The sequence below is a fragment of the Balaenoptera ricei genome, chromosome 10, assembly GCF_028023285.1.
Source record: "Balaenoptera ricei isolate mBalRic1 chromosome 10, mBalRic1.hap2, whole genome shotgun sequence".
Lineage (NCBI taxonomy): Eukaryota > Metazoa > Chordata > Mammalia > Artiodactyla > Balaenopteridae > Balaenoptera > Balaenoptera ricei.
The window spans coordinates 46,551,795-46,579,431 of NC_082648.1; the positions used below are offsets into that span (position 1 = coordinate 46,551,795).

At 47.9% G+C, this 27,637-nt stretch overlaps 2 protein-coding genes across 2 annotated transcripts in view; one reads left to right on the plus strand and one right to left on the minus strand.

Moving 5' to 3' along the window:
- The first annotated feature begins 1,980 nt into the window (after positions 1–1,980).
- On the plus strand, positions 1,981–24,156 carry GDF11 (growth differentiation factor 11). Its single transcript, XM_059936104.1, has 4 exons — positions 1,981–2,419; positions 7,376–7,773; positions 8,305–8,686; positions 23,505–24,156. The coding sequence occupies exons 1-3, from the start codon at positions 1,981–1,983 to the stop codon at positions 8,683–8,685; spliced, it is 1,218 nt and encodes a 405-aa protein (XP_059792087.1). The 3' UTR covers position 8,686; positions 23,505–24,156.
- The window catches only part of SARNP (SAP domain containing ribonucleoprotein), a 53,172-nt gene continuing 40,322 nt past the window's right edge, over positions 14,788–27,637 (minus strand). The window contains exons 10-11 of the mRNA XM_059936114.1: positions 19,147–19,236; positions 14,788–15,995 (exon numbers count right to left, since the gene is read on the minus strand). Of these exons, the coding sequence (XP_059792097.1) occupies positions 15,954–15,995; positions 19,147–19,236 (132 nt within the window). The 3' untranslated portion in view covers positions 14,788–15,953. The remainder of the gene's footprint in view (positions 15,996–19,146; positions 19,237–27,637) is intronic.

Here is a 27,637-nt window from a genome sequence, read left to right on the forward strand (position 1 = left end):
TGCAGTCTTAGTTCCTGCTCTCCATGGAATGGATCATCTCTTCAAAGCTCCCCAGCTTGGTCCTCCTCATCCCTACCCAACCTTCTTCCTTCACACCTGGACCCCCAGTTTCTAACCTCATTCCACTCCAGCTCCCCAGACCAACTCTGTCCTTACACCCAGTGCTCCATCTAATGCAAAGCGGAAACCAATGTCTCTCTGTTCTGCCTGAGAAGCCCAGTAATGTTCATCCACGTATTCAGTAAACATTGTGTGTGCCAGGAAACAAGCAAGATCTGATCTGATCCCCTCAAATATTTTCAATCTACTGGTTATTTGTCTATTGACCTCTAGGGCTTTAGACTCAAGAAATCAGCCTGAAGAAACTGAGGTCTGGGAAGAGGTATCCAGAACCAGAAGTTAAGCACTTCAGGGGCATTTTAATACCTTGGCACTCTTATACTCTGCCCTCTGGCTGTACCCAGGGTTACACCTGAAGACTAGGGCTGGTCCTACATCTGGGTTTCTCCCCTTGGGACTTACTTTCTCCAACTAAGGCATCTGAAGGCAGACCTCCCTCTCATCCTCACCCCTGCAACTACAAGCCCCTTCTCAGACTTCCAAGACCCTGCAGATCCAAAAATCCAGAGGTCCAGATTCCTCTGCAAGCACAGTGGTCTCTGGCCCTGTTTCCTCCCACTCCTCCCCTAGTGGTCCCCACTTCCTGCCTTTTCCAGCCTACTGACTCCCTTATCCCCTTATCAATCCTCAGTTTCAAGTACACATTCTTCCCAGCTCTAAGTCTTCCTCTGGTCTCAGGGCTTCCCACCACCTCTCCACCTTCTCAGATTGTCCCTGGTCTCTTCTTCTCCTATTCTTCCTCACTAACCCCCATGTCCATCTCTTGCTTCTTGATCCCCCTGATGAGCCCAGCCTGATGCTTCCCTCCACACCCTCCCCACTTCTGGTACTGGGCTACTTCTGATAGCTGGGGCTCCTCTGGGCTCAAATTCACCTCCTCCCCCTTGTGTTCTCAATGCTCCCACCAACGCTGACTCTCGTCGCTGGGCTGTCTCTGTTTCTTCCCTCGGGAGTCTCTGTCTTGCCATCTCTGCCTTCCCCTGATCCTCTGTGTCTGCCTTCTCTGTGTCTACCAAGGGGCTCCCTAGGTATTGCCCAGTCTCTGGGCCTCCCCCGCCTCCCCCTCCTGATTTCTCTCCCTCTCTCATTCCCAGGGTTCTGGTCTCCGTCCCATCAGCTCCTCTGCCCTGTTCCCATCTCTATGCACCCCTGACCTCCTGTGGTCTGGATCTGTAGACCTCCAGCTCTCCTCCTGTCTAGCCATACCCCCTCTCCTCCCTCTAGTCTCTCTCCCCTATCTTTGTCTCGTGACTCCCCCACTAGTTATGCCTGTCACTTTCCTTCTCTGTCTCTAGTTAAGTCTCTCCTCTCTGTGTCTTCCCCCCTCTGACCCTCTTCCCCCCCCCCTCTTTGTCTCTCCCTCCTCTTCCTCCCGCTCTATCTCTGTGCCTCTGGTCTGTGTCTTCCCCCCTTTATCTCTCAGTCTCTCCTTGGTCTCTGACTTTCTCTATCTCTCCTTTCCTCTCCCCCACCCCAATATCTCTGTCTCTCCGTCTCTCTGAGCCCTCGCTCCCTCCCTCTCTCTCTTTTCCTCGGCTCTCTCCGGCTCCCTCTCTCGCCTCGGATGACAGCGCTGCCTCTTTTGTTGGCTCCGCAGCCAATCGCGGCCGCTGACGACACGGGGGCCGGGGCTATAAAGGGCCTGGCCCGGGCTCGGGCCCCCCCAGCCGCCCGCCCCGGCCGCCCGCCCGCCCCGCCCGCGCGCCCGCCGCCCCCGGCCCCCCCGGCCCCCCCTCGGCCGGGCAGCCCCCAATCCCGCGCCGCCCGGACCCCCTCCTCCTCCCTCCCTCCTCCCTCCGCCCCCTCCCCGCGGGACTCCGGCGTCCCCGCCCCCCAGTCCTCCCACCCCTCCCCTCCAGCATGGTGCTCGCGGCCCCGCTGCTGCTGGGCTTCCTGCTCCTCGCCCTGGAGCTGCGGCCCCGGGGGGAGGCGGCCGAGGGCCCCGCGGCGGCGGCGGCGGCGGCGGCGGCGGCGGCGGGGGCCGGGGGGGAGCGCTCGAGCCGGCCGGCCCCGTCCGTGGCGCCCGAGCCCGACGGCTGCCCCGTGTGCGTGTGGCGGCAGCACAGCCGCGAGCTGCGCCTGGAGAGCATCAAGTCGCAGATCTTGAGCAAACTGCGGCTCAAGGAGGCGCCCAACATCAGCCGCGAGGTGGTGAAGCAGCTGCTGCCCAAGGCGCCGCCGCTGCAACAGATCCTGGACCTGCACGACTTCCAGGGCGACGCTCTGCAGCCCGAGGACTTCCTGGAGGAGGACGAGTACCACGCCACCACCGAGACTGTCATTAGCATGGCCCAGGAGAGTAAGTGGGAGGCGGGGCATGAGCGGTGGGATGCTGGCTCCCACTCCGGCTCCGGGAAAGTGAGTGGCTCCCGCTCCGAAGCGGGGAGCTCCCGGTTGCTCCGGCCCGGAAGCCTTTTCTGCGAAAACTTGATGGATTGGGGGGCGGGGGCTGCTCCACAAGTTTTTCGAGCTGTGGAGATGGGCTGCGGAGTTGTGTGCACGCCCCGCTCCCGGAGGTGAGGGGGCAAACGGAAAGGGTTGCGAGATACGGCTTCCCACCCGTGTGTGTGTGTGTGTGTGTGTGTGTATGTGTGAGGGGGTGTTTCGGGGAAGCTGGGGTCCCCCTGCAGCAGAGGGGAAGGGACAGCAACTCAGTCCTGAAGGACCCTGGTGGAGAGGCTGGAGAACAGGAGCGGGGGGCTTCGGAACCCCCGCAGTCCCAGCCGGGCTGCCGTGCTCTCCGCCTCCCAATGGCCCTGGCACCAACTCAGCACCCCTTCCACCTTGGGCTTCGCAACGCGCCCCCCGGGCTGCAGAAAACCTAGTGCTCCTCTCCTTCTCCCAGGAATGAGATCCCAGAGCCCTGTATCTCTCCCGTCAGACCAGCTGGCACCCGTCCCATCGGGAGCCCTTCTGACACCAGGTCTACCAAGGGGCCGGGAAAGCTGTACCTTCTTGGTACTAACCGAGCTCAGAGAACTCAACTCCGTTGCGCTGGGGCTAAGGGCACCCATTTGGCAGCTCAAACCTGAGTGTTGTATCCCATGTTCACGTGCCCTTAGCCGCAGCCAGACTTGAGGCGAGAGAGGAAGACCTAGGGGGATAAAGAAAGCAATAGATGGGGGGGAGGGGAGGGGGAGGGGGGGACCCAGGCATCCTAGTCCCTGGCCAAACGGAAGATGAACATGTTAATAGACTTGAGCTGCTTTGAAATTTTATGGCCTGGAAAATCCAGGCCAACACTGTCCCCCCCCCCGAAACCCCCCAGCTCCCCCCTAAGGTCAGATGACTCCCTTTTCCCCTCCCCCACTGAGGTCTCCCCCATCCCAACAACTCTAGGGAGCCAGGCCCTCCCTTATGCCCTAGTGGTTTGGCAAGTCGCCCCCGACCCCACAACTGTTTGGTTTTATGGCTCTGAACAGAAGAGGGGGAGACCGGTTTATTGGCAGATGGGTCATAAAAAGCTGGGGGCTGAGGGGAGTCCTAAGTGGCCCGCCCCCCAGGGAGAGGCACAGGAACCCAGGCGTGCATCCGGGAGGCTGAGTGCCTCACACTGCCACCAGTTTTTCTGTGACCCTAACTCCACAGTACCGGTCAGGGCTGTAAAGAACACTCGGAGGACTAGGAAACTAACCTGGGGTGGGGGGTGGGAAGGCCTAGGATCTGGTCTTGAGTTCCTCAGTCTCCCTTCTGCTCTTAAGGCTTGTGCTTTATAGAAGCTAGGGTCAGTCTGAGACTGGCTGAGGGCAGGGGTGGGGGCAGGGATAGCAAGAGTTAGAAACGGAGAGTGGTAGAGGGATTCTGAAAAGAGTTTGCTGGAAGAAGGTGAAGGGTGCAGAGGAAAAAGATACTTTGGTCTGTGTGGTGCAGTGTGTGAGGATTTCCAGAATGAGTGATGGAGCTGAGGACTTCCCCTTGCTCATTCTATCCCTAGCATCTCTTAACCAACCAATAGGCCTGAGCCCAGAGTTAGCTCTGGTAATGGGGATGCAGGAAGTGAACAGACACTGCACACACAGTTTGGGAAATGCTGGTTAGACTCAGGGGCTGGGGAGGACGGGGAAGGACACCAGCAGGTGGGGTCCCACCTCGGCTTCTACCCTCCTGCCACCCCGGACTTGGATAACTAGGGAACTGGGTCTCCATCCAGGTATTGTACGTCCCCTTTAAGAGCCAAGCTGAGCTCTTAAGGGAGGGAGGGGGAGCCGAGGGGCGGGGAGGGAGAGAGGGGAAAAGGAAAAAGAGACTTTTATAGTCTAATCCCCAGGGACCCGCTTTAATAAGAGACTTGTGCTCTGCTAATCGGGGGAGGTGTTTGTCAGCAGCGATGGCCTCTGCTCCCCTCCCCCTTCCTCCCCTCCCCCAGCCCTCAACCCTGGACCCCAGCCCCCACCTCTCCTAGGCTGCAGTGCCTGCCCTAGTTCCTCCACCCTCTCAGGCTCTCCCACCACAGCCTTCATCCTGGGAACCCAGCCCCCTTGCCCTTCTGGGAGCCAAGCCCAGCCCCTCAGTTTCTCTCTCTCCTCCCTACACCAAGAGGCCCCTGCCCTCTCAGTCCAACCTCCTGCCCCTAGGCCTTCCAGCCGGAGTAAGGAAAGTGTGTTTGGTGTTTGGGAGTGGGGCGTGAGGGAAGAGGAGGAGGTGGTGAGCAGAGAGGGGGTTGGGCTTTTGCTGAAAATAGTGCAATGACCTCTCTCCAGAACAGAGCCGCCTACTAAACCTGACCTGCTGCCTGCCACCAACCCGGATCAATCCAACACAGATGTGGCTCCTTCCCCTCCCTTTGGGAGCTGGGCCTGTGTGTGTGTTGGGGACTCTCTCAAGCCCCTTGTTTCCCTCTGTGGCTCTACCTGCTTCTTTGTTCTTCCCTCTGTTTCCTTCCATCCTTTCTCTCTACCCCACTAGTCTTAGCTACTTCCCTCCTTTCAGCTTCTTAACCCCCACTCACTCCTTTTGCATCCCTCCTCCTCTCCCAGTGTTCTCCAGCTCCCAAACCTATTTCTTCTCCCCCTACCGTGATCTTCCACTCTCTTCCTTCTTTTTTCCATTTCTCTGTCAATCTCTTCTAACATGCCTTCATCTCTGTCTTTTCTCTATTCTTATCTCCCTCACCATCTCCAGTCCCCTGTTTCTTCTCCTTTCCCTTTTCTTTCTCCAAATGTCTTCATCCTGTCCCCTTGTGATACCAACTGCCCTCATATCCAGTGGGGGAGAAGTGTATGGTGATTCCCGGGGGTGAGGATGGGGGACTCTGCCTGAAGGAACCAAAGACTTAGAGAGATGGGGCCCTGGAGCCCAGTCCCCCATTACTAAGCCTTGGGTCAACTTACGTAGGGACATATGTTTAGAGTTTAGAAAACGAACGATAAACCAACTGAGAAACTACTGCTATTTTCACATTCTTTATTTAATGCTCAGCACTCCTATGAAGCAAGGATTATTATCTGTATCACTGAGAAGCTTGGTGAATAAGGTCAGATACTGGTTAATGAGTCAGGCAGTGATTAAACCCACTTCAACTGTAGTCAAAGAACAGTGTTTAGATGCCGGGAAGAACTTTCAGGCACTTGCCTATATAATTTAAGATTGGGAGTTTAGGGAGTTCATTCAGCATGCACTTACTGAACACTGCCCCGGTACTATGGGAGGCAATAATGCTACAATGGTGAGCAAAACAGAAACAGCATCGACACAGTGTCTACTCTCATGGAGATTAGTACCTAATGGTGAAGACAGGCAGGGAAATAAAACAATCCCTATACTGAAATTAGGCATAGCACGCTATTTGGATTGTTGCTTGTCACTCTCCATCTCACCAGCAGCTACCCTGCCCCAGGGACTCCCCTAATCCCCCGTCTCCACTCCCCAAACCCTACCCCACTGCACTATCACTGAAGCTCCAGCTGGAGGATAACTGGACTACCAGTGCCCTGGGACTTTGGAAAAGAACCAAGGGAAAGCTGCAAAGGAACTTTGTGTCTTGTGTCCTGAATATGTGAAGATCTTTAAGTACTTTCCTCCCCATCTCACTTGAAGTATCCTCCTTCTCCTAGGATGGGGGTCGGGGAGTGCTGATGAAACAACAGATGATAAATTCTCCATGATTATGCAGACCTGGGCATGATACATAAGGGCTTGGACTTCCTGATCATCCTTACATGGCTCTGGAAGCTCATTCCCGATTCTTTCTCAGGCTATTTAGAGTGAGAATTAATATCCAATAGAAACATGATTTAGGGCACTCCCAACTGATTTAAGAGATTAGAAAGGGGAACTGAGAGGAGCTGAAATGGAAGTAGAGGCAGATATTGAGAATCATCCTTTAAACTCAAGAAGGGTCAGTTTATTATCCAAAACAAGGGGAAATTGGCCAAAATGTAAAGTTGGGATGTTAAACCTTTGTAAAGACTCACTGGCACTGGACTGAGAAACCAAAGGAAGCTTAGGGGCGAGAAGACTGATTAAAGTTGATCTGATGTGCTGAATACTAGTTCTGATGCTTTGGGAAAGTAGGAGAAAAAATACACGGAGGTAGTTCTTCCCTTTCTTAAAAGTGGAGGCATTAATGGTGATGAGGAAGCAGCAGCTGAGGGAACTTTTCTCAGGGTCAAGGGACTGAGCAGTCAGATGCATGGGGAGTGCTTGAGTAGTTCCATTCTTTTGGGTGTGTTGTTTCTGGTGGGAATGATGGAAGAAGCCTAGATTTGAATTCTGGTTTACTTCATGGAATAAATTTAGCCCATGCTCCCTTTCTGGACCCTGGGTTATCCATTCCCTGAGGCCATCTGTTTTGGGGGCTGTGCCGGGCTCCACCTGGCCACCAGACAAAACAGAGCAGAAATGGGGCAAGGTGACCTGAGGACAGCAGGTGTGATATGAGCTTTGGCTTTTATGGAGAGCATCAAAGGTTCAGGAAAAGTTGGAGGCCTACATGCTAGGGAAAGTTGGAGGAAGGGAAGACTGAAGGTGGAAGAATTCCCTAACAACTATCTTTGCAGGTTATCTGGTAGAGAGGAACCTCTGCATTAGGGCAGACAGATTAAGGAAGGGGTGTAGATCAGTAAGGCCTGATAGAGCCGTTATCTTACAGGGAGAGCAGGGGTTGCTGTTCTAGGTACCAGTGACATGGTAGTCAAGAAGACAGGCAGGGAAGAAGGGTAAAGAACTGGAAAACACAGGCTGAGGAGTCTGAGTTGCCAGCGTCCCCCTCCACAGACACCATGTGCTGATACTGTGCCCCCTTCTCTCTTATCAGCTGACCCTGCGGTGCAGACAGATGGCAGCCCTCTCTGCTGCCATTTCCACTTCAGCCCCAAGGTGATGTTCACAAAGGTACTGAAGGCCCAGCTGTGGGTTTATCTCCGGCCTGTGCCCCGTCCAGCCACAGTCTACCTGCAGATCTTGCGACTGAAACCCCTAACTGGGGAAGGGACCGCAGGGGGAGGGGGCGGAGGCCGGCGTCACATCCGTATCCGCTCGCTCAAAATTGACCTGCACTCACGCTCCGGCCACTGGCAAAGCATCGACTTCAAGCAAGTACTACATAGCTGGTTCCGCCAGCCACAGAGCAACTGGGGCATCGAGATCAACGCCTTTGATCCCAGTGGCACAGACCTGGCTGTCACCTCCCTGGGGCCGGGAGCCGAGGGGCTGGTGAGCAGGGAGCCTGAGATATTGGCAGATATGTATAACCTGGCCCTGAGGAGGTGGGGTGTTGGAAATGGTAGACCAGAAACGTAAAGTGGGTTGGGGACCAGCATTATTTTTCTAGGGCCCGGAGCTGATTCTAGAGGAGAGTTAGGTGGTGGTAATGGGGTGCTATCACTTTTCAGAGATCCAAGGGGGGCAACAGTTGAAAACTAGATTTGGGGTGAAGTAAATCTATTTGAGTAAATAGATTCATGGGACAACAAAGATGGGCTGTTGTTGAGACCTTGGGCCAAGGGGCTGATGAGGAGGATCAGGTTGCCGGAAGAGAGAGAATTGGGGAAGGTGAGTTGAGGGAGAGGTGGCTAGCTGGCAAGAAAAGTGGGTAAAAGACGGGCTGGGGATGGGAGCGTTGGAGAAGCTGAGAAATCAATAGTCTCTGTTCTGATGCCCCTTTGAGGGGCAGGTGAGAAGAAACAGGGAGTAAGAGCTCTGCAAGGCTCTATCACATCTATTTCTCCTCTCCCTCACCCCCAGCATCCTTTCATGGAGCTTCGAGTCCTAGAGAACACAAAACGGTCCCGGCGGAACCTGGGCCTGGACTGCGATGAGCACTCAAGTGAGTCCCGCTGCTGCCGATACCCCCTCACTGTGGACTTTGAGGCTTTTGGCTGGGACTGGATCATCGCACCTAAACGCTACAAGGCCAACTACTGCTCCGGCCAGTGCGAGTACATGTTCATGCAAAAGTATCCGCACACCCACTTGGTGCAACAGGCTAACCCAAGAGGCTCTGCTGGGCCCTGCTGTACCCCCACCAAGATGTCCCCAATCAACATGCTCTACTTCAATGACAAGCAGCAGATTATCTACGGCAAGATCCCTGGCATGGTGGTGGATCGCTGTGGCTGCTCCTAAGGTGGGGGACAGAGGATGCCTCCCCAGCAGACCCTACCCCTAGACCCCCAGCCCTGACCCCCTCCCCCCAGGCCCTAGAGCTCCCTCCACCTCTTCGGATGAACATCACACCTTGTTCCCTGCCCAAGCAGTGTGCAATACAACCGAGGGAGGCAGGTGGGGAATTCAGGGGTGAGGGGTTTGGGGGAAAGGGGGAAGAAGAGGGGGCATGGTCAGGTGGGGAGTTTTTGAGGTTTGAGGTGAGGTTTGGCAAGAAGACAGAGAGACGTAGAGACAGAGGTAGTGCAGAGGAATAGAGACAGAGGAACAAAAAGAGCAGCAGTGAGAAGAAGGCAAAGGGATAGAGATGCAGAAGAGACAGAGATTAGGCAGAGATAAACCCTGAGAAAGAGACAGAAATGGAGTATTGAGAAAGCCCCACACCAAGCCTCCTTTCTTCCACTGGCAAGGTGAGGGGCTTGGTATGGTCTGGGGAGATCCCCTGACTACCATTCTCAGTAAGAGAGGAAATCAAAACCCATTCTTAGCTTCTTCCCTTTCTCCCTCCAGCAGTGGCTGGGGGAAGGGAAGTGAGGGCAGGGGCAAAAGTGAGGATTTGGGAATTTTATTTATTTATTTATTATGACTTTTCATTTTTTGGTATTTGGCTTTACTGAAATAGATGAGCCCCTGCCCACTGTGCCCTATTTGTCCCTTATCTCCCAAACCCTGTTCTTCCTCAATACTCACCTACTTAAGCACTTGTTTAAAGCTTCCAGGGTTGAGAATGGGAGTAGAGGGCAAGAGGGCTGACACATGGAAGTTTCCAACCCAAAATCACCCTACTTAACCTTCCTGAGCCAAACGGGTTGAACTGAATTCCAGCAGTCACAGAAACAGTAAGAGGTTAGGGTTTAGGAGCTGGGGGGTGGGGGGTGGGAGGGAGGGGCTCAACATCCAGTGTCTGTATGAGAGCCACGAAACTTAACCCTCAGGTCTACCCTCACAGTACTGACTTAGGCACAGGTGTGGCCTGCTTATGCCCCAATTCCCCCCAGCCAAGAGAGAGACCAAAGAGCCTGTGGAATGCCTCTGCTCCCAGCCTCTATCTTCAGGTCAATAAAAAGAAGAGTAGAGACAGCCCAGAGTCCCCAGGTCTGGGAAGGGTCAGGAGGGGTCAGGAAAGGAGTTGTAAGGAGGCTGAAGGTTACAGGGCATTTGAATCCAAATCACTGCTCTGGGCTAGGGAATAGAGCCAGCAGACCAAGGTGGAAGGGATTCTGGAAGGGGGACATTTTAGTCCCCCAACCCCAAAGCTCAGGGTGGAAGGGGGTAGAACAAAGGAGCAGAGTGTCTATAATTATTTTTATCTTTTATTTTTGGAATCTAGCAGTACCTGGCAGCAGGGAGGGGACAATACAAGTGGGGAAAAGCACCTGACAAGGCCAGTTAGGGCAGAGGTTGGGAAGGATGGAGACTCCCTGGTTTGGAAAGCTAGGAAGCAGGCAGGGACTGGTTGCCACTCCAGGTCACTAGCTGGGCCTATTCATTCCTCCCACAATCCTGACCCACCCTCCTCTGGACTCACTGTGCCTCAGTTTCTTCCCCTCGATGGAATGAGAAATCGCAGCACCCGCCACAGCCAAGAGATGAATTCTGAGCACTTACCACGGGCACTTTATGGACATAAAATACCTCTCGCTGTGGGACAGATAACCAGGGCACCAGAGTAGTGGTGAAGAGATGTGAGGCTTAGAGGAGTCACAGGCTTCAGAGTGCAAGTTCCCCTCTGCCTCCCAGCTGGACAGTGCCTGACGACAAGGAGCTGAGAACCTCCTGAGCCATACCTCACCTCCAGACCTCTTGGCTCCCGGCAAGAGCCTAGAGGATGTCAGGAGAGGAGGGGGAAAGAACCTTCAGCAAAACAGTCACTCTTAAGTAGAGCCAGCAGTCGTGGGTCTGATGCAAACAGTACTGAACTAAAGTAAGCCCAAGCTGGAGAGCTGACCTGGAAGGCTTGTTCTTCCCAAGAGCATGACTTTCCTGCCTGGCCCAGCTGGTGGAAGGGGCAAAGGTATGTGGCCACCCTTGGAAAGGTGATGTTGGTGAGTTTTGACGTCTTATTCCCATTCCCACAGTGAAAAAGTGAGATATTTCGGTACCGGAATGGGCAAGGGCTGTTAAGTGTCTCAACTTGCCTCCTCCCAGATAGCAGCTATACTAACCCCCAGCCTCTCCTCTCTGGCCCCGTTCTTCATCATTCCTTATGCCCCAATCTTGGAGAACAAGATACACGTGACCATCAACACCATTCACATTTCCTTGGTGGAAAGAAAGGAACAGAGAAGTGAAGAACAGAAGACGCCTCCTCCAAGGGCAAATGTCCGTGTCTCTTGATCTTGGCACAGGGTGGGGGCTGGGCAATAGGCATCAGGTGACTTCCCTCTACAAATTCTAGAGAGCTGGGGCATTAGACTTGGGGGACACTTAGAATATGCCCCTTTAATGCCACCAAATAAAGACCTTTGGGGGAGGGTCTTTCTCTTATGAACATAAATCTATGAGTTGAAGTCTCATTCCCCTGGTCCTCCTCACCCCCAAAGAGGCATGGGGTAAAGAGGCTTGGGGGCACAGCCCAGCAACCTAGTGGGAACTAGTACTCCCCTCTCCCACCTTATGATGTGTGTGGACCTGGCCAGTGCCCCTCTGATCATAATTAGTGTAATTATTATTTGTGTATTTGTTACACCGTGTGCTTGATTGCCTTTGTTTGTTAAGGGTGTCTGAGGAGTATGGGGCTGACAGGGGTACTGGAATGCCGGGAAAGGACTTCTTCACTGAGATCAAGGCTTCCTGGAGGGAACCATTGCAAAAAGGCCATCAGGCAGTTTTCAAGTTATGTGACAGAGGGCAAAGATGGCCATAGGGTGCTCTGAGTTTTGGGATGGTCACATGACACAATCCAGCACTTGAACCTGAAAAAAGAAAAATAAAAGCAGTCAAAGAGTTTAGAATTCAGTGATGAGCTCTTCTCCCTAATCAAGCGCCATGTTTACACCTTGGAGACCAGGAAGCAGAGGATCTGAGGGAGAATGAAACTTTGTGCTCAAGAACTAAGAAGATGGGGGTCTTTGAAGCAATGAACACTAGGGTCATTTGGGACGAGGGCTGGGACATGCAGCCCATGGGAGGTTGGGCAGAGGATGGGAAAGAAAGGCAACCTAGTACAACACTTCACTGGAGGCTTGATCCTAAACAGTCCCAAAGACTACAAAACCCTCTCCCAGCCTCCACAGAACAGAAGATCTAAAAGTCCTCTTGAGATGGTTCAGCTAATATCTATCCTATTCTCCTGCAGTTCCCTGACCCTAGGTTTCCTCAACAAAATTTCAACAAAGTCCACAAACCAACCCAACTTTGAACTTCCAGTGTACCAAGAGTGGTTAAGCATCTTAAGTATTCTTTGATTCTACTATAAAAATGTTGCCCGTATACCTAGAGCATACTTCCCAGGGCATGAGGTGGGGGGTAGCAAAGGAATCTTGCTTTATAGCTGAAAACAAGACAGGAGAGTTCCTGTAACATCGATCTGATCCAGAATGGGGGACAATGTGGGTTCAATGTGCCACCATGCTTTCCCTGTCCTGTCAGTTCTGTCAGCAGATTGACCCCACCTCAGACCAGCTACACCTCAGACCAACTACAAGTTGAGGGAGGACCGAAGTGCTACATATTGTATCCTCTCCCCAGTGAACTGCTTTATCTCCATCTATCCCTACCTTTTGGCCTGAGCTAAAAATAGGTTCCTCCCCCCTCCATTGCTCATTGTTTCCTACATTGAGAGGACACCCAGAAGAGACTGCAAGATGACGTTTATCCCCAAACATCCTGCAACCTAATGGATGAGAAGCTGACCTATACTCTGTCTTTGCCTGTGTCAGGGGCCCCAAGCTAAGAACCAGCAGGCAGTGGCACTTAGAGCTTCTGGTGTGTAGTGAGGCAGAAGCAGGGAAGTCAATGCCCCCAGCCACAACGTCAGCTTTCCTGCCAGTGAGCTGGAGGTAAGGGAGCAATTGGGACTCCTCCTACCTCTTCCCACTCTCTGAACCCCCAAATGCACCTGCATATGTGGTACGCATACACATACACACTTACAAACTAGTCCACTCAGACCCCTACCCTCTAGCTGGAACCTACTCAAGGAAAAGAAAATACTTCTATTGTAAATCACCTAGTAAAATTAAGAGCCAATAGTTACTGAATGATTACTCTGCAAACTATGGTAAGAAAATTATGCACCATACATAAATATGATAATATCAATTCTCACGGCAACCTTCACAATAGGGGTGCTATTGGCACAGAGTCTAGAAAAAGAGTCAAGAATGATTAAGTAATTTGCCCAGGGTCTTGGACCCAGTTGAGCTAGTGTGGTAGAACAAGGAATTACACCAAAGTAGTTGCTATACAATATTTCACTCTAATCTATTAATAAGTGATCTGAGAGGTGGAAAAATTAAAGGCTGGGACAACTGAGAAAGGAAAAGAAATAAAGAGAAAGCTGGGAGTACTTTGGGCTCAAAAAGGATCCCCAAAGTTGTAAAACCTGACATTTTTCAGTCCCTTTGGAAGGGAAAACAAGAAGAGTGTGGACATGTTGCAAGAGAGGGGGGGACATTAGAGTTTGGTGGATTCCAATAATCAGAGGTGAGTGACGATGTCAGGGGCCTTCATAAAAGAGAACAGGGAAAAATAGCTGTTCTCACTTACTTATATAAGGTCTTTCCTTCCCCCTGATCTGTTTCTCATGTCAGATATGGCAACAGGACTCAACACCAAGAAGTGTTGCTCTTATTCACATCTTCCTTCCTTATAGCCCTCATCCCCACAGAAGCTTCTAGCCTTGTATCTTCAGAAGTAAGTTCCCAGGATTTGGGGTTGGGGGAAGGGCAGTTTAGAGTGATGGTGGAGAAAAAGAGAGTGATCCTAGAGAACCATAAAAAAGTGCAGATTTACAGCTGACGGAGCTGGTTCCCTCCGCATCTTTATAGACTCCCTCATTAAGAGCTTCCAGGTATGCAGAGAATGTCACAGCTTCAGAACAGGGAAAAGAAGCCTGAAGTCAGCTAACTACATCTGGATCTCGGATTAGCTACACTAAAGAGACTAGGGGATAGGAAGGAAGGGTACTTGAATCCCAGATAAAGAACTGCAAGCTCGGATGCCTGTTCTGCCATTCAAGGGACTTACTATTTTAAGACTGAATTAGTAAAAAAGACATAGGCATCCTGAACTATTCACACTCAAAAAGTATGTGTGGAATGATTACAATGAGACAGGAAGAGGAGGATCTGGTGATCAGGCTTGGAGGTGAGAGACTTCTGACCAACATAAGAACAGCTGCTGGAATGGGATGAAAAGGGCTAGTAAAAAATCCACACAAATTGAGAAACACTGTGTCAAAGATATGGGGAAAGCGAGTTTAAGTGTGGAAAAGACTGATTAGGCTTCAGGAAGAGAATCCTGGGGGCAGGGGTTGGGGGTGGGGAGGGTGAATACCTTTCTGGAACATTTATAGAGGATAAGGAGACAAAGTAAAGAAAACTTCTGAAGGACCTAGTGCTCCACTCCATTATCAGCATCTGCTCTATTCCTCTACCTCTTCTTTATTTTGGGTAGAAAACCCTTCCTGAATCTATGATCTCTGTAAAGCTACAGAACTGAACTAATTCTCTCTGGTTCCGTTTTCAGAGAGACAGAGTAAGAGAAAGGAAAAGCTAGCCTCAGAATCAGGGCCTGAAGAAAAGGGAGGCAGACAGTATAGGCCAGAGATGATAGGAGGAAGAACTTTAACCGGCATTCCTTTTTGTTCATTTCTCCGAAGTTTCAGAATGGGGCAAAATTCACAACAAATGGGCAATCTTTGGATCTCCTCATTCTAAACTTAGGTCCTTGTCCTCCAGCAACCAAGGAGACTTTGTGGAAAGAGATTCTTGTTAGGAAGGTGATCAAACCATTACTTTTCTATTAATTACAAAACCAGACAGAGGTGTTAGTAGAAATGGGAACGAGGAATTACACCACAGCAACATGGGATCTGATAATGAGACCAAAGTCTTCAGGTACGGTGCCAAGCTCTTAAGCTTTATTATCAGAAAACCAAACAAAACCCAACCTTATATAGATGTACAGAAGTAAAGATTAAGAGGAGAAACCCTATACCAACACGTCCAAAAAGATTAAGTAGCAGGTCTCAGATCTACATGAAAATTCAAATGCAAACAAGCAACCCTGCTTAGGGAGAGCCAAATATTTCTAAATAGGAGGCTCAGCAAGGAAAATGGATTTTAGTAGTATCTATGAAACATTGCCACCAAAACTGCAAAAGTATATTTCTGCAATAGAAGACAAACTAAACTAGCATAAGGCTTGACTAGAAAATAGAAGCCTCCAGTCCAAAGCTTACGTTCCCAATGATCTGGTAATATGCTTAATACCTCTGACGTCCTGTCATACTCTGAATCCCCATACTTCTAGCTCTGAGGGGTACCCAGCCAATCTCCTTTCCTGAACTGCATAACCAACAGGATCCCACATATTGGCTTCGACTGAAACCAGACAAGTCACTCTTGAAAATAGGGCCCTTCCGGACTCCAGAATAGGGAGGGACTCTGGACTCCATTCCATTATAGACTACCAATCACTAGTCCTTGTGTTTATATCCTTTGCACCTCCTAAAACCCACAGTGTTCTTTCTCCCTATCTTATTCCAGTGGGTCATGTCAACCTGCTGAAGCAAAGATTCAGGGTGAAACTTGGCCTCTTCATGGAGGATAAAGAAGTAAAAGGATGCCTGTGAGTATGAGAGAAGTAAATAAATAGGCTTAAAGGGACATACTCAATCCTTTTCCTTGTTCTCTTTTCTAAAGGATAAAGGCATTATGGCTAATTCACTATAATATTTGCCCCTGAAGCTCTCCTTATCCGGTCTAATCTGGCACTAATAACTCAAAGGAGCACCTGATAAAACACACTGTTTTTTTTCTATTTTTTTTTTTATTAACAAGCAAAATAATAATTAAAAAACAACAACACAACAACAAAAACCTTAAAGTTGGAACTGCAGTAAGTCAAACTGCTGCTGGAGTTCACGGATGTACCTGGGGTACATGCTCCCTCACTGCAAGGCAGGACCTAGGCACATGACTGTGCATTTAGGTATATATGTGACCAGGAAGAGTCGAAGAGATGGAAACCACTGGAGAACAGAAAGCATCAAAAGCTTTTCATCAGGCAATCCCAAAGCGCTCTGCTCTTTTCCTCTTCTTTGCCTATAAGGAAGAAGCAAGAAGAAAAAAATTAGATTGCAAGACAACAGTGGCCTGGGTTCCTGGCTGCTTTAATCCAAACTCACATGGACTGTCACAAGGTCCAAGAAGGAGGGAAAGCCAGGCTTATGCTTGGCAGCCAGAGATTTAATGTCTGAATCTCTCTAGTTATCCAGTTAGAGCTGGTTTGATGGGAAAGGAGAATAAGGAGGGGAGAAGACTGTGGGGAGTAGGGGGTGGGGGCGGGAGAGGAGGAAGAGAATAGTGGTAGAAAATGGAAAGATTCCTGAAGGAGACAGGGCCACTCAGCCTTACAGCAAGTTAGCCTGGAAACAATGGATCCTTAAACAGGCTGGGAAAAGTCTTCCAGTCAGTGGGGAGATGGGAAATTTCAAAGGACAAAAGGTTGACCAATGCTATTTCATGGAGAAGGTGAAGGGGATGCCCTTCTGGGCAGTTAGGCCCAATCAGCAACTATTCCTTCGGCCTCCAAATCCACCAAGAGGCATATAAATCTTCAATGCCAACAGAATAAATGGGGGGTGGGGAGGCCCCAACATGGATCTCTTAAGGGAGGCAGTGTGGGAGAGAGGGCACAAAATGGGTGGGGGAGAGAAAGAGAGAAAGATATTTTTGTTCTGGGAGTGACTCACAAAACACTACTGAGTCCTCACTCTAACCACTGCCCCCAGAAAAGAGGGGGCTTTTTAAAAATTCCATTCACAGAGGAGGTTCAAGTTATATTAAAAAGAAAAGCTGAGTGGGACTTCCCTGGCGGTCCAGTGGTTAAGACTCTGCGCTTCCAATGCAGTGGGTGCGGGTTTGATCCCTGGTCGGGGAAACTAAGATCCCACATGCCGCGTTGTGCACGGCCAAAAAACAAAGAAAAGAAAAGCTGAGTGCATACAAGCCAAGCTCACTTCCACCTGGATTACTGACACAATTCTTTGGAATCAAATGAAAGTCATCTGGTTCATATAAACTCCATCAGCCTCAAAAGTTACTACTCCCTTACACATACTAACTCTCCTAATAAAAGCCACTATTCCTTTCTACTCAACAAAATCCTCATCTGCCTTATCTTGGAGGTCAAATGTACCAACTCAGTGAGCATGCCTGGTATAATGACAGTTTCCTTGGCAAAGAGGGAGTAATTTTAACTAGAATTAAAACAAGCCTAAGTTTACTTCTAGCTCATCCTGGCAAGTCAGCAAGTAAGCAGACATTTACTTAACAACAGGTAATGCTTTATTCTGAATTAGTAGCACAAAGAAGAATACAAAATCCTTTAGTTTTTTCATAGTGGAGAATGTAAACTGATCAGATTCTGAAATTTTCAGGGTTTATTACAAGATTGACTCTGATATTTATTCATAAAGAGACTATAAGATTTTGAGGGTTTCCCTGGTGGTGCAGTGGTTAAGAATCCGCCTGCCAATACAGGGAACACAGGTTCGAGCCCTGGCCCGGGAATACCCCACATGCCGCGAGGCAACTAAGCCTGTGCGCCACAAGTACTGAGGTCGCACGCCTGGAGCCCGTGCTCCGCAACAAGAGAAGCCACCGCAATGAGAAGCCCGCGCACCACAACTAGAGAAAGCCCACGTGCAGCAACAAAGACCCAACGCAGCCAAAAATAAATAAATAAATTAATTAATTAATAATAAAAAAAAGATTTTGAGTGTGTCAGGTAATAGAGTTTCAGAGCCCATCTCTAGAAGTAGATGGAAAGAAGTAAATTTGGATTAAATGGAAGAAGTAACATTTCAAATTCCTCACCACCTAAGAAATTTCTATAATTCTAAACATAGGCTGCGCAGGGTCTAGGCTGTGGCACTCGGGATCTTCGCTGTCGTGTGCGGGATCTTTGTTGCGGCATGTGGGATCTAGTTCTCTGACCAGGGATTGAACCCAGGCCCCCTGCCTTGGGAGCTTGCAGTCTTAACCACTGGACCACCAGGGAAGTCCCTAAACATATTCATTGTTTCAACTGTTCATGTACACCTCTGCTAATGCTTGGTCTCCATTATAGATACTCTCAAACCAGCAAATCAATATTGTCTGTCAATGCTCTGAGCAGTCTGCCAATGCTCAGAGTCTCAATGAATGTTACTCCAGAAAATACCGGGATATAGATGCACACAAGTCTTAAACAAACAAACAGACAAACAAAAAGCCATTCTTTCATTTTGAGAAACTATCTGTAAATAAAGTGATAAGAACAAGAAGTCTCATTTGAGGACTTCCCTGGCGGTCCAGTGGTTAAGACTGCGCTTCCAGGGACTTCCCTGGTGGTCCAGTGGGTAAGACTCTATGCTCCCCAAGGCAGGGGGCCCAGGTTCAATCCCTGGTCAGGGAACTAGAGCCCACATGCCACAACTAAAAGATCCCACATGCCGCAACAAAGATCCCGCACGTGGCAACGAAGATCCCATGTGCCCCCAACCAGTGCAGCCAAATAAAAAAGTAGTGGGGTTGCGGTGGGGGGAAAGGCTGCGCTTCCAATGCAGGGGGTGCGGGTTCGATCCCTGGTCGGGGAACTAAGACCCACATGCCATGGAGCACGGCCAAAAAATTAAAAAATAAATAAATAAAACAAAACAAAAAACGTCTCATTTAAGCCCACTGTCCTATTCCAGAAGGGAGTTAGGCACAACTATATTTGTGTCTGGGTTGGATATGGCCTTCATTAAATGATGAAAGAAATTTGCTTGGCAGATAATCAGAAACACTGCTACTTACTGAATACTTGACATTTTACACAGAATCATTTCATGCTTAAAATACCACTTCGAGGTAGGTTTTATTATCTCCACTTTCCAGACGATGAAACTGAGGCTCAGAAAATTACTATAACTTGTAAGAAATATAGTAATACTAAGTGGCACAGTCACTTATCCAAGCTTAATTGATTCCAAATCTTGTGCTCTTTCCTACTAGGTTAACTGGCTCTTAATAGTGAATTACTTAAGTATACTGATGGAATTAAGTGGGGCCACTTTATCCAGAAAACAGATATCAAGCAAAGTACCAAAAATCTTGTCATTTAGGCACTTAAGAAGTAGGCCAGGGAAATAACAATGTTTCTCCATTCTGTTTGTTTGTCTTCATTTTCCCTTCAAGGGTCCTGTGAAGCATTCCAGGTATATTTTACCTCTGTATCCTCTGTGGTTCCTGTTCCAGCTGAACTTGTGACAATCCCAAATCGCTCCTTCCTCTTTTTCAGCTTCTCGTCATCCTCAGACTGTTCAGGGACAAAGAAAAGGGCTGAAACAAGCTATCCCTCCATTCACAAGATAAATGGGAATGAAATTATAACTTATTCGCTACAATATGCTAGCCAACCTTGTGTCAAGAACTAAGGATCACACCCACAGAAAAAAACAGATAGGAAACTGAATAAGCTAGCATATAGCATATTGTCCCTAGAATGACTAAAAACTTAATGTTAAGTAGACTTCAATATTCATAAGACAAGGAGAGTCAAGAAAACAGTAGGAAACACCCATAAAACAAATTTCTGTGCTAAAGAAATTTTTGTAGTTCAGAGATATGGAAAACTGAGGCTTTACTAATAATACCTGCAGAGAGCAGGCTGGTAGAAGGCACCCAAACTATTTGTCGAACACTGCTTACAAGTTCCATTTTCTTGCTAAGGAAGGGAAGGGGAAGGGGGCCAGAGTGGTGTTTCTGAAGAACTTACAAAGAAAGCTAAGTGTTATGAACACCCAGCAAAGTCATAGTAGGCTCTGGAGTTTGAAATGATTCTGAAGTAAGGAAACAGCTGCAGTCATCTCTCTGACAGAGATGCTCTGGACCTTTTCCAAGCATCCAAGAGACTCATGGTGTCTGCCCTGTAATTGGAGAGAATGTTCCAGCATACTATGAATCGGAGCTGGCCATTCTCCTATAGCATTTATTTTTCTCATACATATATATATATTTTAAAGCATTATTCATTTTAAATAATTTATTTTTGGCTGTGTTGGGTCTTCGTTTCTGTGCGAGGGCTTTCTCTAGTTGTGGCGAGCGGGGGCCACTCCTCATCGCGGTGCGCGGGCCTCTCACTATCGCGGCCTCTCTTGTTGTGGAGCACAGGCTCCAGACGCGCAGGCTCAGTAGTTGTGGCTCACAGGCCCAGCTGCTCCGCGGCACGTGGGATCTTCCCAGACCAGGGCTCGAACCCGTGTCCCCTGCATTAGCAGGCAGATTCTCAACCACTGCCCCACCAGGGAAGCCCTCTCCTATAGCATTTTAAAGACTGAGCTACTGTTCACATCCAGCACTGTTCAATGTCAGAGTCTCATATATATTATATTCTCACGAGGACCTAAACCCTGCCACTTTATTTATCCCACTTTAACAGTTACTTATTTTCTCCTTTTCCACCTTCCCCTCATACCCTGTCACCAGCAATCAAAAGCCCAGCCCTAGGATTAGAAACAACTAAAAGTATGTGGGCTTCCTGGGTGTTTTTTCTCCCCCAAAAGCATTTTCTAGAACTTGACACATCTAGACAAAGATCCTATCTTCTCAGATATCCCAGGGGACCCTCTACTCCATACCCACACAACACCCTAATCATGAGCTAGGACAGTTTCTTTGACTTTATTTACAAAAGTTAACCAACATAAGGTCGGGTCAAACGTGTTGAAACAAACTTTTTTTTTTTTTTAAATTGGGGTATAGTTGCTTAATCAAACTTTTGAGCAAGCTTATGTGTGGTGCTCCTGAGCTGGATTTTTTTTTAAAAAAACCCAAGAAGTTCATATTCCTGACGTACGTAGGCAGGTTGTGTCTCTGAGTGTCCCAAAAACCAGAGTCAAAAGGAAAGGCAACCAAGAGGCCTACAGAGACACAAGAACTTTTGAAATACCTTTACTCTCAACCCTGACCATGGAGCTGCGTTTGTCCCTACGACCACAGGAACCACCTCTTGGTCAAAAGCAGAGCAGCTATACAGCCTTCTGTGTTCAATCTGTCTAGCTAGCGCAGCTCTCTGAACACAGTAGTCAGGATACTTTCTCAGTCTTACTTTGGCTCTTTCAGCTTGAGAAACGTTCATTTTCTTGCTTTTGCGCCACCTGCCTTCTAGCAAGTAAGAAAGAAGCTAAGAAGGGTTGGTGGCTATTGAAGGACTGAAGAATTCTACACACGAGTTATCACTTAATCACAGTGTATTACTAGAATAGAATACTGCCCACGTACTTTTTCTGCCTTTTTCATTATAACCATCAGCAAATCCATAGTAGGTGCATAATTAATGTAATCTAAACTACTGTAAAACACTGAGCCAGGTTCCAAAGGAAAAAAGTATTCCTGTCTTTAATAATCATAAATTAAAATAATAATGATTATTATTATAGCCACTAACATTTGGGTGCTTACTACGTGCCAGGTACTATATGAAGTTCTTTACATTCAGTATCTCATTTAGTTGTTTTAACAATTTTAAACATATCAGGTACTATGACATACATAGCAGGTCATTTTATAGACAAGAAAACTGAGGCTTTGAGAGATTAAGTAACTTGCCCAAGTCTCACAAATAGTTAAGTGGCAGAGCCAGAAATGCAACCCAAGACATTTTACTCGAGAACCCACTTTCTTAACTTTACCAAAACCTCAGGTATCTTACATAAGCACTTCTTTGGAATAAGAGTAGCAGAATGGAAGTAGTGCTTAATTTCCAAGGGAAGAAGGATCACTAGGATCCTTAGCTAAAAGTAGTTATAGGGCTTCCCTGGTGGCGCAGTGGATAAGAAGCCGCCTGCCAATGCAGGCGACACAGGTTCGAGCCCTGGTCCGGGAAGATCCCACATGCCGCGGACCAACTAAGCCTGTGCGCCACAACTACTGAGCCTGTGCTCTAGAGCCTGCGAACCACAACTACTGAAGCCCGCGCGCCTAGAGCCCGTGCTCCGCAGCACGAGAAGCCACAACTCGCCGCAACTAGAGAAAGCCCGAACGCAGCAACGAAGACCCAACGCAGCCAAAAATAAATTAATTAATTAAATTAAAAAAAAAAAAAAGGTAGTTGTAAACTACTTCAACAACTTCTACATCACTCAAATGACTGGGTCAATGCAAGGATCCTACCCCCTTTACCATACCATATGCCTCTACTTCATAACTAACTAGGACTCCAATTAGTAGTCTCATACTAAAGATTTTCTCAACTCAATTTGTTTCTAACCTTGGCTAACTGGCTATTCCATCTGTTGAACTGTATGAAACGAATTAGGGTTTCCAATGAACACAGGCCTCACTATATTTTTCCTTACCAAAGTCACTAGGAGGCTTTTCTTGATTTTGTCTACCACCGCTAAGATAAAAAGTGAATAAGGGATATAAATGGAGATTTCAAAATGAGAACCTCTATAGAAGATTCTAGATGAAAAATTCTCCATTTCATTAAGCCTCCAGGCCAAGCAGGAAACAGCTTTAAGGGAAATAAAAGGAGCATACCATACCCTTCTTGGGGATAGGCAGGACTAGATCATATCCTGCTGAACTGCCACTATTTACTTTTTTCATTCAATTCAGCGCTAGGGATACTTCAGCACGTTCACATCACAGAGGGAGATGTTACTGCTGAAACCTAGCTATTCTCTCTGCACAAATCTTGGGGCCATTCCCTTCACAAATCTCATCACAAAGCCTACGTCCATTTGGAATGTGTGGGACAGCCTTTCCTCTGGTTCTCTACTTCGCCGTATCCCAAAATGGGGAGTTTGACTTCTAAATTAAATTTCCTGTGTTTCTTTTTGAGCTCAAAGGTGAGGAAAGAACGAGGGAGGAAAAGAAGGGGGGGTGGGGTCAGATGGATATATTTCTCTAGCCACTAAGGCTAGTATCAGAGATTTCCCCTTGAGATTCCTTTTTTAATCCTCTGGTGCCTTCTCCTGGAGATCTAGGCAGAGCATCTGCTCCAAATATACCAGGGGCTCTAGGGGGAAAAAAACAATACAGATGCCCCCACCTCCCACCCCCTACGAAGAGCCTGTCCACCCCTCACCCGCAGAGACCAGCGAGGGTTTTATTTATTTTGTGCATGCCTGCCCTTCTCTCCCTACCCAGTGCCCCTCAGCTCCCCTCCTAAAGCCTCTTTCCTCCTTGCCCTGCAGGGAAAGTGCACAACAGGCCCAGTAAATCAACACAGTTCTAATGATCTCTCTCACTTGACCCTTCTAGCGTGACGGTGTCGCATGGAAACAAATGTACAATAAACTTCACTCCATCTTTAGCTCCTTGCTGACAGGTTTTGATTCATGGGATGGTGAGACCCATCTGAAGGAAATTACCTCGATCAAAATGCATCTCCCTCTGCATTCATCAGGCCAATGCTCCCCCAGGCCATGCTCAAGTGCACAAATGGGGTTGTGCATCTGCAGGCAGCACTGACCCCCCTAGCTCAGTGTCATATGCATTTGCAAACCTTTCCCTTCTTCATCCCTCCCCCACTTCCCTCCCACAAACCCTCAACCACTAACAAATCTTTTTTCTTCCCAGGCTTGCTCCCGTGTGGGAAGAATAGTGCTGGAATCTGAATCGCCCTTATTTGCTATCAAGTGAAAACTCTTCAAAACACACAACTTGCCTCCAAAATCAGAAGAGAAACCTGTCCTCACTGACTAAACACAAGCACTGGATATTCAGATTGATCCATGTACTTCACTTCCCTCATTCTCTCACTCAAGACTTAAAGAGCAAGCCAACTAACTGACCGACGCCAATAACTTCAGCATACATGATCCTCACTCCTATCTCCCAATAACTGCCCTGTTTTTCTTTTCAGAAGTTTGGTGATAAAAACAAGAAAGAAAACTGTGTTAAAGAGGAGAGGGGTTGTATAAGAAGCACAGGGCAGAAAGCATGATATATATTTAATAAAGCCAAATGCCCCCATGAATCACTATCACTGTATTTTCCATCATGGAATAAGATAGTTCCTAACTGAACCTTTCAGAAGACATCTTCAACTTTTCAAAATTCACTTTTCTTCTTGTTTCCTTTTCACATTTGGCAAATCCTTGGACAATATAAAGAAAATGATACCTGCTGAAAGAAAAGACTGAGACATTCCCGGTTGCCCCAAGATTCAAATTACATGTGTGAAAGTGCTTAGTACATAGGAACTATCATATAAGTATTCAATAAATGTTAGCCATTATTTCTACTGCTTCCTTCTGGTCCTTGAAACAAAGTCTGAGACCACCAACAGAATTCTGAAGCTAACAATGCCATTCATTCTTCTTCTACACTACAAGTGAAGTCATCAAAAGTTGTCAAGAAACAGACACTACCAAGGCAACAAGGAAATTCCCTTCAGTTGCAAGGCAAATGATATTTGGAAAGAGGATCAGATTTAAGGTTAAAGTGTAGCAGAACAGTAACTCAGCAAAACCACAGTCTTCTCCATCAGGTACTATTAACCATCTTCTCTTTCTGGGACCCTAAAAAAAAACAACTATGCTGTCAGGCTTTAACTGATATCAACATCCCTAACAATTAATGACTACAAAAACAGATATCTATATAAGGTAATGTCCAAGGGAACTGAGCAAGGATCCGACCTCTAACTCTGTAGACCCAATTCCAGGTACTCTAAAGGCCCCTGAGGAATTGCTTTCACTGAATTACACAACATCAGTTTCTATCAACAAGGTCAATAACACTGAAACCATAAAATTAAACCATTCATCCACTAGTCATTCAAATAACCACTGAGAGCCTACTTTGGGTCAGGCACTGTTTTCTGCCATTGGGAATAGAGAGATGAATATGACAAAAATCTTTAACCTCATAGGGCTTATGAATTCACAACTGAATGACTATAAAGATGTGTGCCACTGTTCATTACATTACTGCATTATGAGGACTCATAGGGAAATTTTCTTTCTGATTCCCAGACCCCAAATAATTATGCTTTTGCTGAGCAACTTGTTAGTTTTACCTTTTGAACCCTGTGAATCACTGTAAACAGTACAATTGTGTTTTCCTCTTTCTACTGACTGCTATAAAGTTTGGAGCAAAATGTGTAGCCTGTCCCTGGCAAGTGGTTTTGAAAATATTTCTATTAGAAAGGAGAGGCCAGGGCTTCCCTGGTGGTGCAGTGGTTAAGAATCCGCCTGCCAATGCAGGGGACACGGGTTCAAGCCCTGGTCCGGGAGGATCCCACATGCCGCGGAGCAACTAAGCCCGTGCGCCACAACTACTGAGCCTGCACTCTAGAGCCTGCGAGCCACAACTACTGAGCCCACGAGCCACAACTACTGAAGCCCGCACGCCTAGAGCCCGTGTTCCGCAACGAGAGAAGCCACTGCAATGAGAAGCCTGCGCACCGCAACGAAGAGTAGCCCGCGCTCACCACAACTAGAGAAAGCCCGTGGGCAGCAACAAAGATCCAACCCAGCCAAAAATAAATAAATAAATAAATTAATTAATTAATTAATTAATTAAAAAAAAAAGAAAGGAGAGGCTAGAAGTATTGAGGTGAGAGAGAAACGTGAGCTCAAGAGACGGAGATCAGGGAATTTCCTGGCAGTCCAGTGGTTAGGACTTGGGACTTTCACTGCCAAGGCCTGTGGTTCAATCCCTGTTCGGGGAACTAAGATTCAGCAAGCCGTGTGGTGTGGCACGGCAAAAAAAAAAGAGAGAGAGAGAGAGAGAGAGAGAGAGAGAGAGAGAGCGCGAGAGCGAGAGAGATGGAGATCAAACACCCAGATCCAGAGGTAGAAACTTAGAAGACAAGATGACATAAAGTTAGTCACAGGGTTGGTGCTGGTCCTTTAAGAACTTATTCCTCTCTAAATACAATGGGATTAATTTAAAAAAAAAACAAAAACACCTCAGTGCCCCAAGAAGGAAAAGGAGAGGGAATGGAAGTACAAAGTTACAGCTCGAAATTTTAAATTAAGGAAGGGCTCTTGTCAGTGGTTTCCATGGCATATACACTGTAGCCAGGAATTAAGTCCCAAGATCAGCTGCAACAAGTGGCAGCGTGAATATCACAGATGCTTTCTAAAGTGATTGCCTCTTTTTATGGCAGAGTACCATAGATAAAATCTCTACCCAAGGACTTCCCTGGTGGTCCAGTGGGTAAGACTCCATGCTCCCAATGCAGGGGGCCCGGGTTCGATCCCTGGTCAGGGAACTAGATCCCGCATGTCACAACTAAGGATCACGTGTGCCGCAACTAAGACCCGGTGCAGCCTAAATAAATAAATAATTTTATAAAATAAATGAAATAATATCTCTACCCAAAATGGAGTTCCAGCTTTACCTTCCAAACCCAACTTGTGTCTTCAAGATTCAAATTCAGGTGAACATTTTTCAAAACTTAATAATTTTATCCTGAATACAATAAAGAATACTGCTTCAAGCTTAGTGTGCTAGGGTTATTTGCTCTGCCAAAAGGAGTCCACTTTGATTTAATTAGCACCCCATGGGCTGTGCTAAAGTATTCATCTTTTTTTTTTTAATTTATTTATTTGGTTTTTTTAAAAAAAATAAATTTATTTATTTATTTATTTTTGGCTGCGTTGGGTCTTTGTTGCTGCGTGCGGGCTTTCTCTAGTTGCGGCAAGCGGGGGCTACTCTTCGTTGTGGTGTGCAGGCTTCTCACTGTGGTGGCTTCTCTTGTTGTGCAGCACGGGCTCTAGGCGCATGGCCTTCAGTAGTTGTGGCTCATGGGCTCTCTTAGAGCACAGGCTCAGTAGTTGTGGCACACGAGATTAGTTGCTCCGCGGCATGTGGGATCTTCCCAGACCAGGGCTTGAACCCGTGTCCCCTGCATTGGCAGGCGGATTCTTAACCACTGAGCCACCAGGGAAGTCCTATTTATTTGTTTTTATTTTTGGCTGTGCTGGGTCGTTGTTGCTGTGCGCGGGCTTTCTCCAGTTGTGGTGCGAGGGCTTCTCATTGCAGTGGCTTCTCTTGTTGCAGAGCACGGGCTGTAGGCTCGCGGGCTTCAGTAGTTGTGGTGCGTGGGCTCAGTAGTTGTGGCTTGCAGGCTCTTGAGCACAGGCTCAGTAGTTGTGGTGCACGGGCGTAGTTGCTCTGCGGCATGTGGGATCTTCCCGGGCCAGGGCTCGAACCCGTGTCCCTTGCATTGGCAGGCCTATTCTTAACCACTGCGCCACCAGGGAAGCCCAAGCATTCACCTTTTTCAATCTTATTACCAGTGCCACTCTGGATCACAGAGATAAACTAGGAGAAACAAAACAGTGACCCAAATGTAACCAGGCTTATGCAGGGAATTTGAACTCGGTGAATCCCAAAACACAAAGCAAGAGTATTTACGAATTCAAATAAAAGATATCCTCACTGTTCTTATAGGAGACCAAAAGAATTAACCAAGCCAGCTATTTTTTTCTGGTCAGTACAACGAGCTCACTCATATCATTCCTTCTTACACTATGTACGAGAAGCAGAAATTCCAATCTAAACAATTCAGTCAGAGATATCCTTACAAGTAGAAAGGGACATTTCAGGGAAGCTTAGGTACTGCTGAGTTGGAGTTGGCCCTTCTCCTATAGCTGTTTTAATGACTGAGCTATTGCTCACATCGACACTGTTCAATGTGTAAGAGTCTCATATATACTCCCAACAGGACCTAAACCATGCCACTTTATTTATCCTAC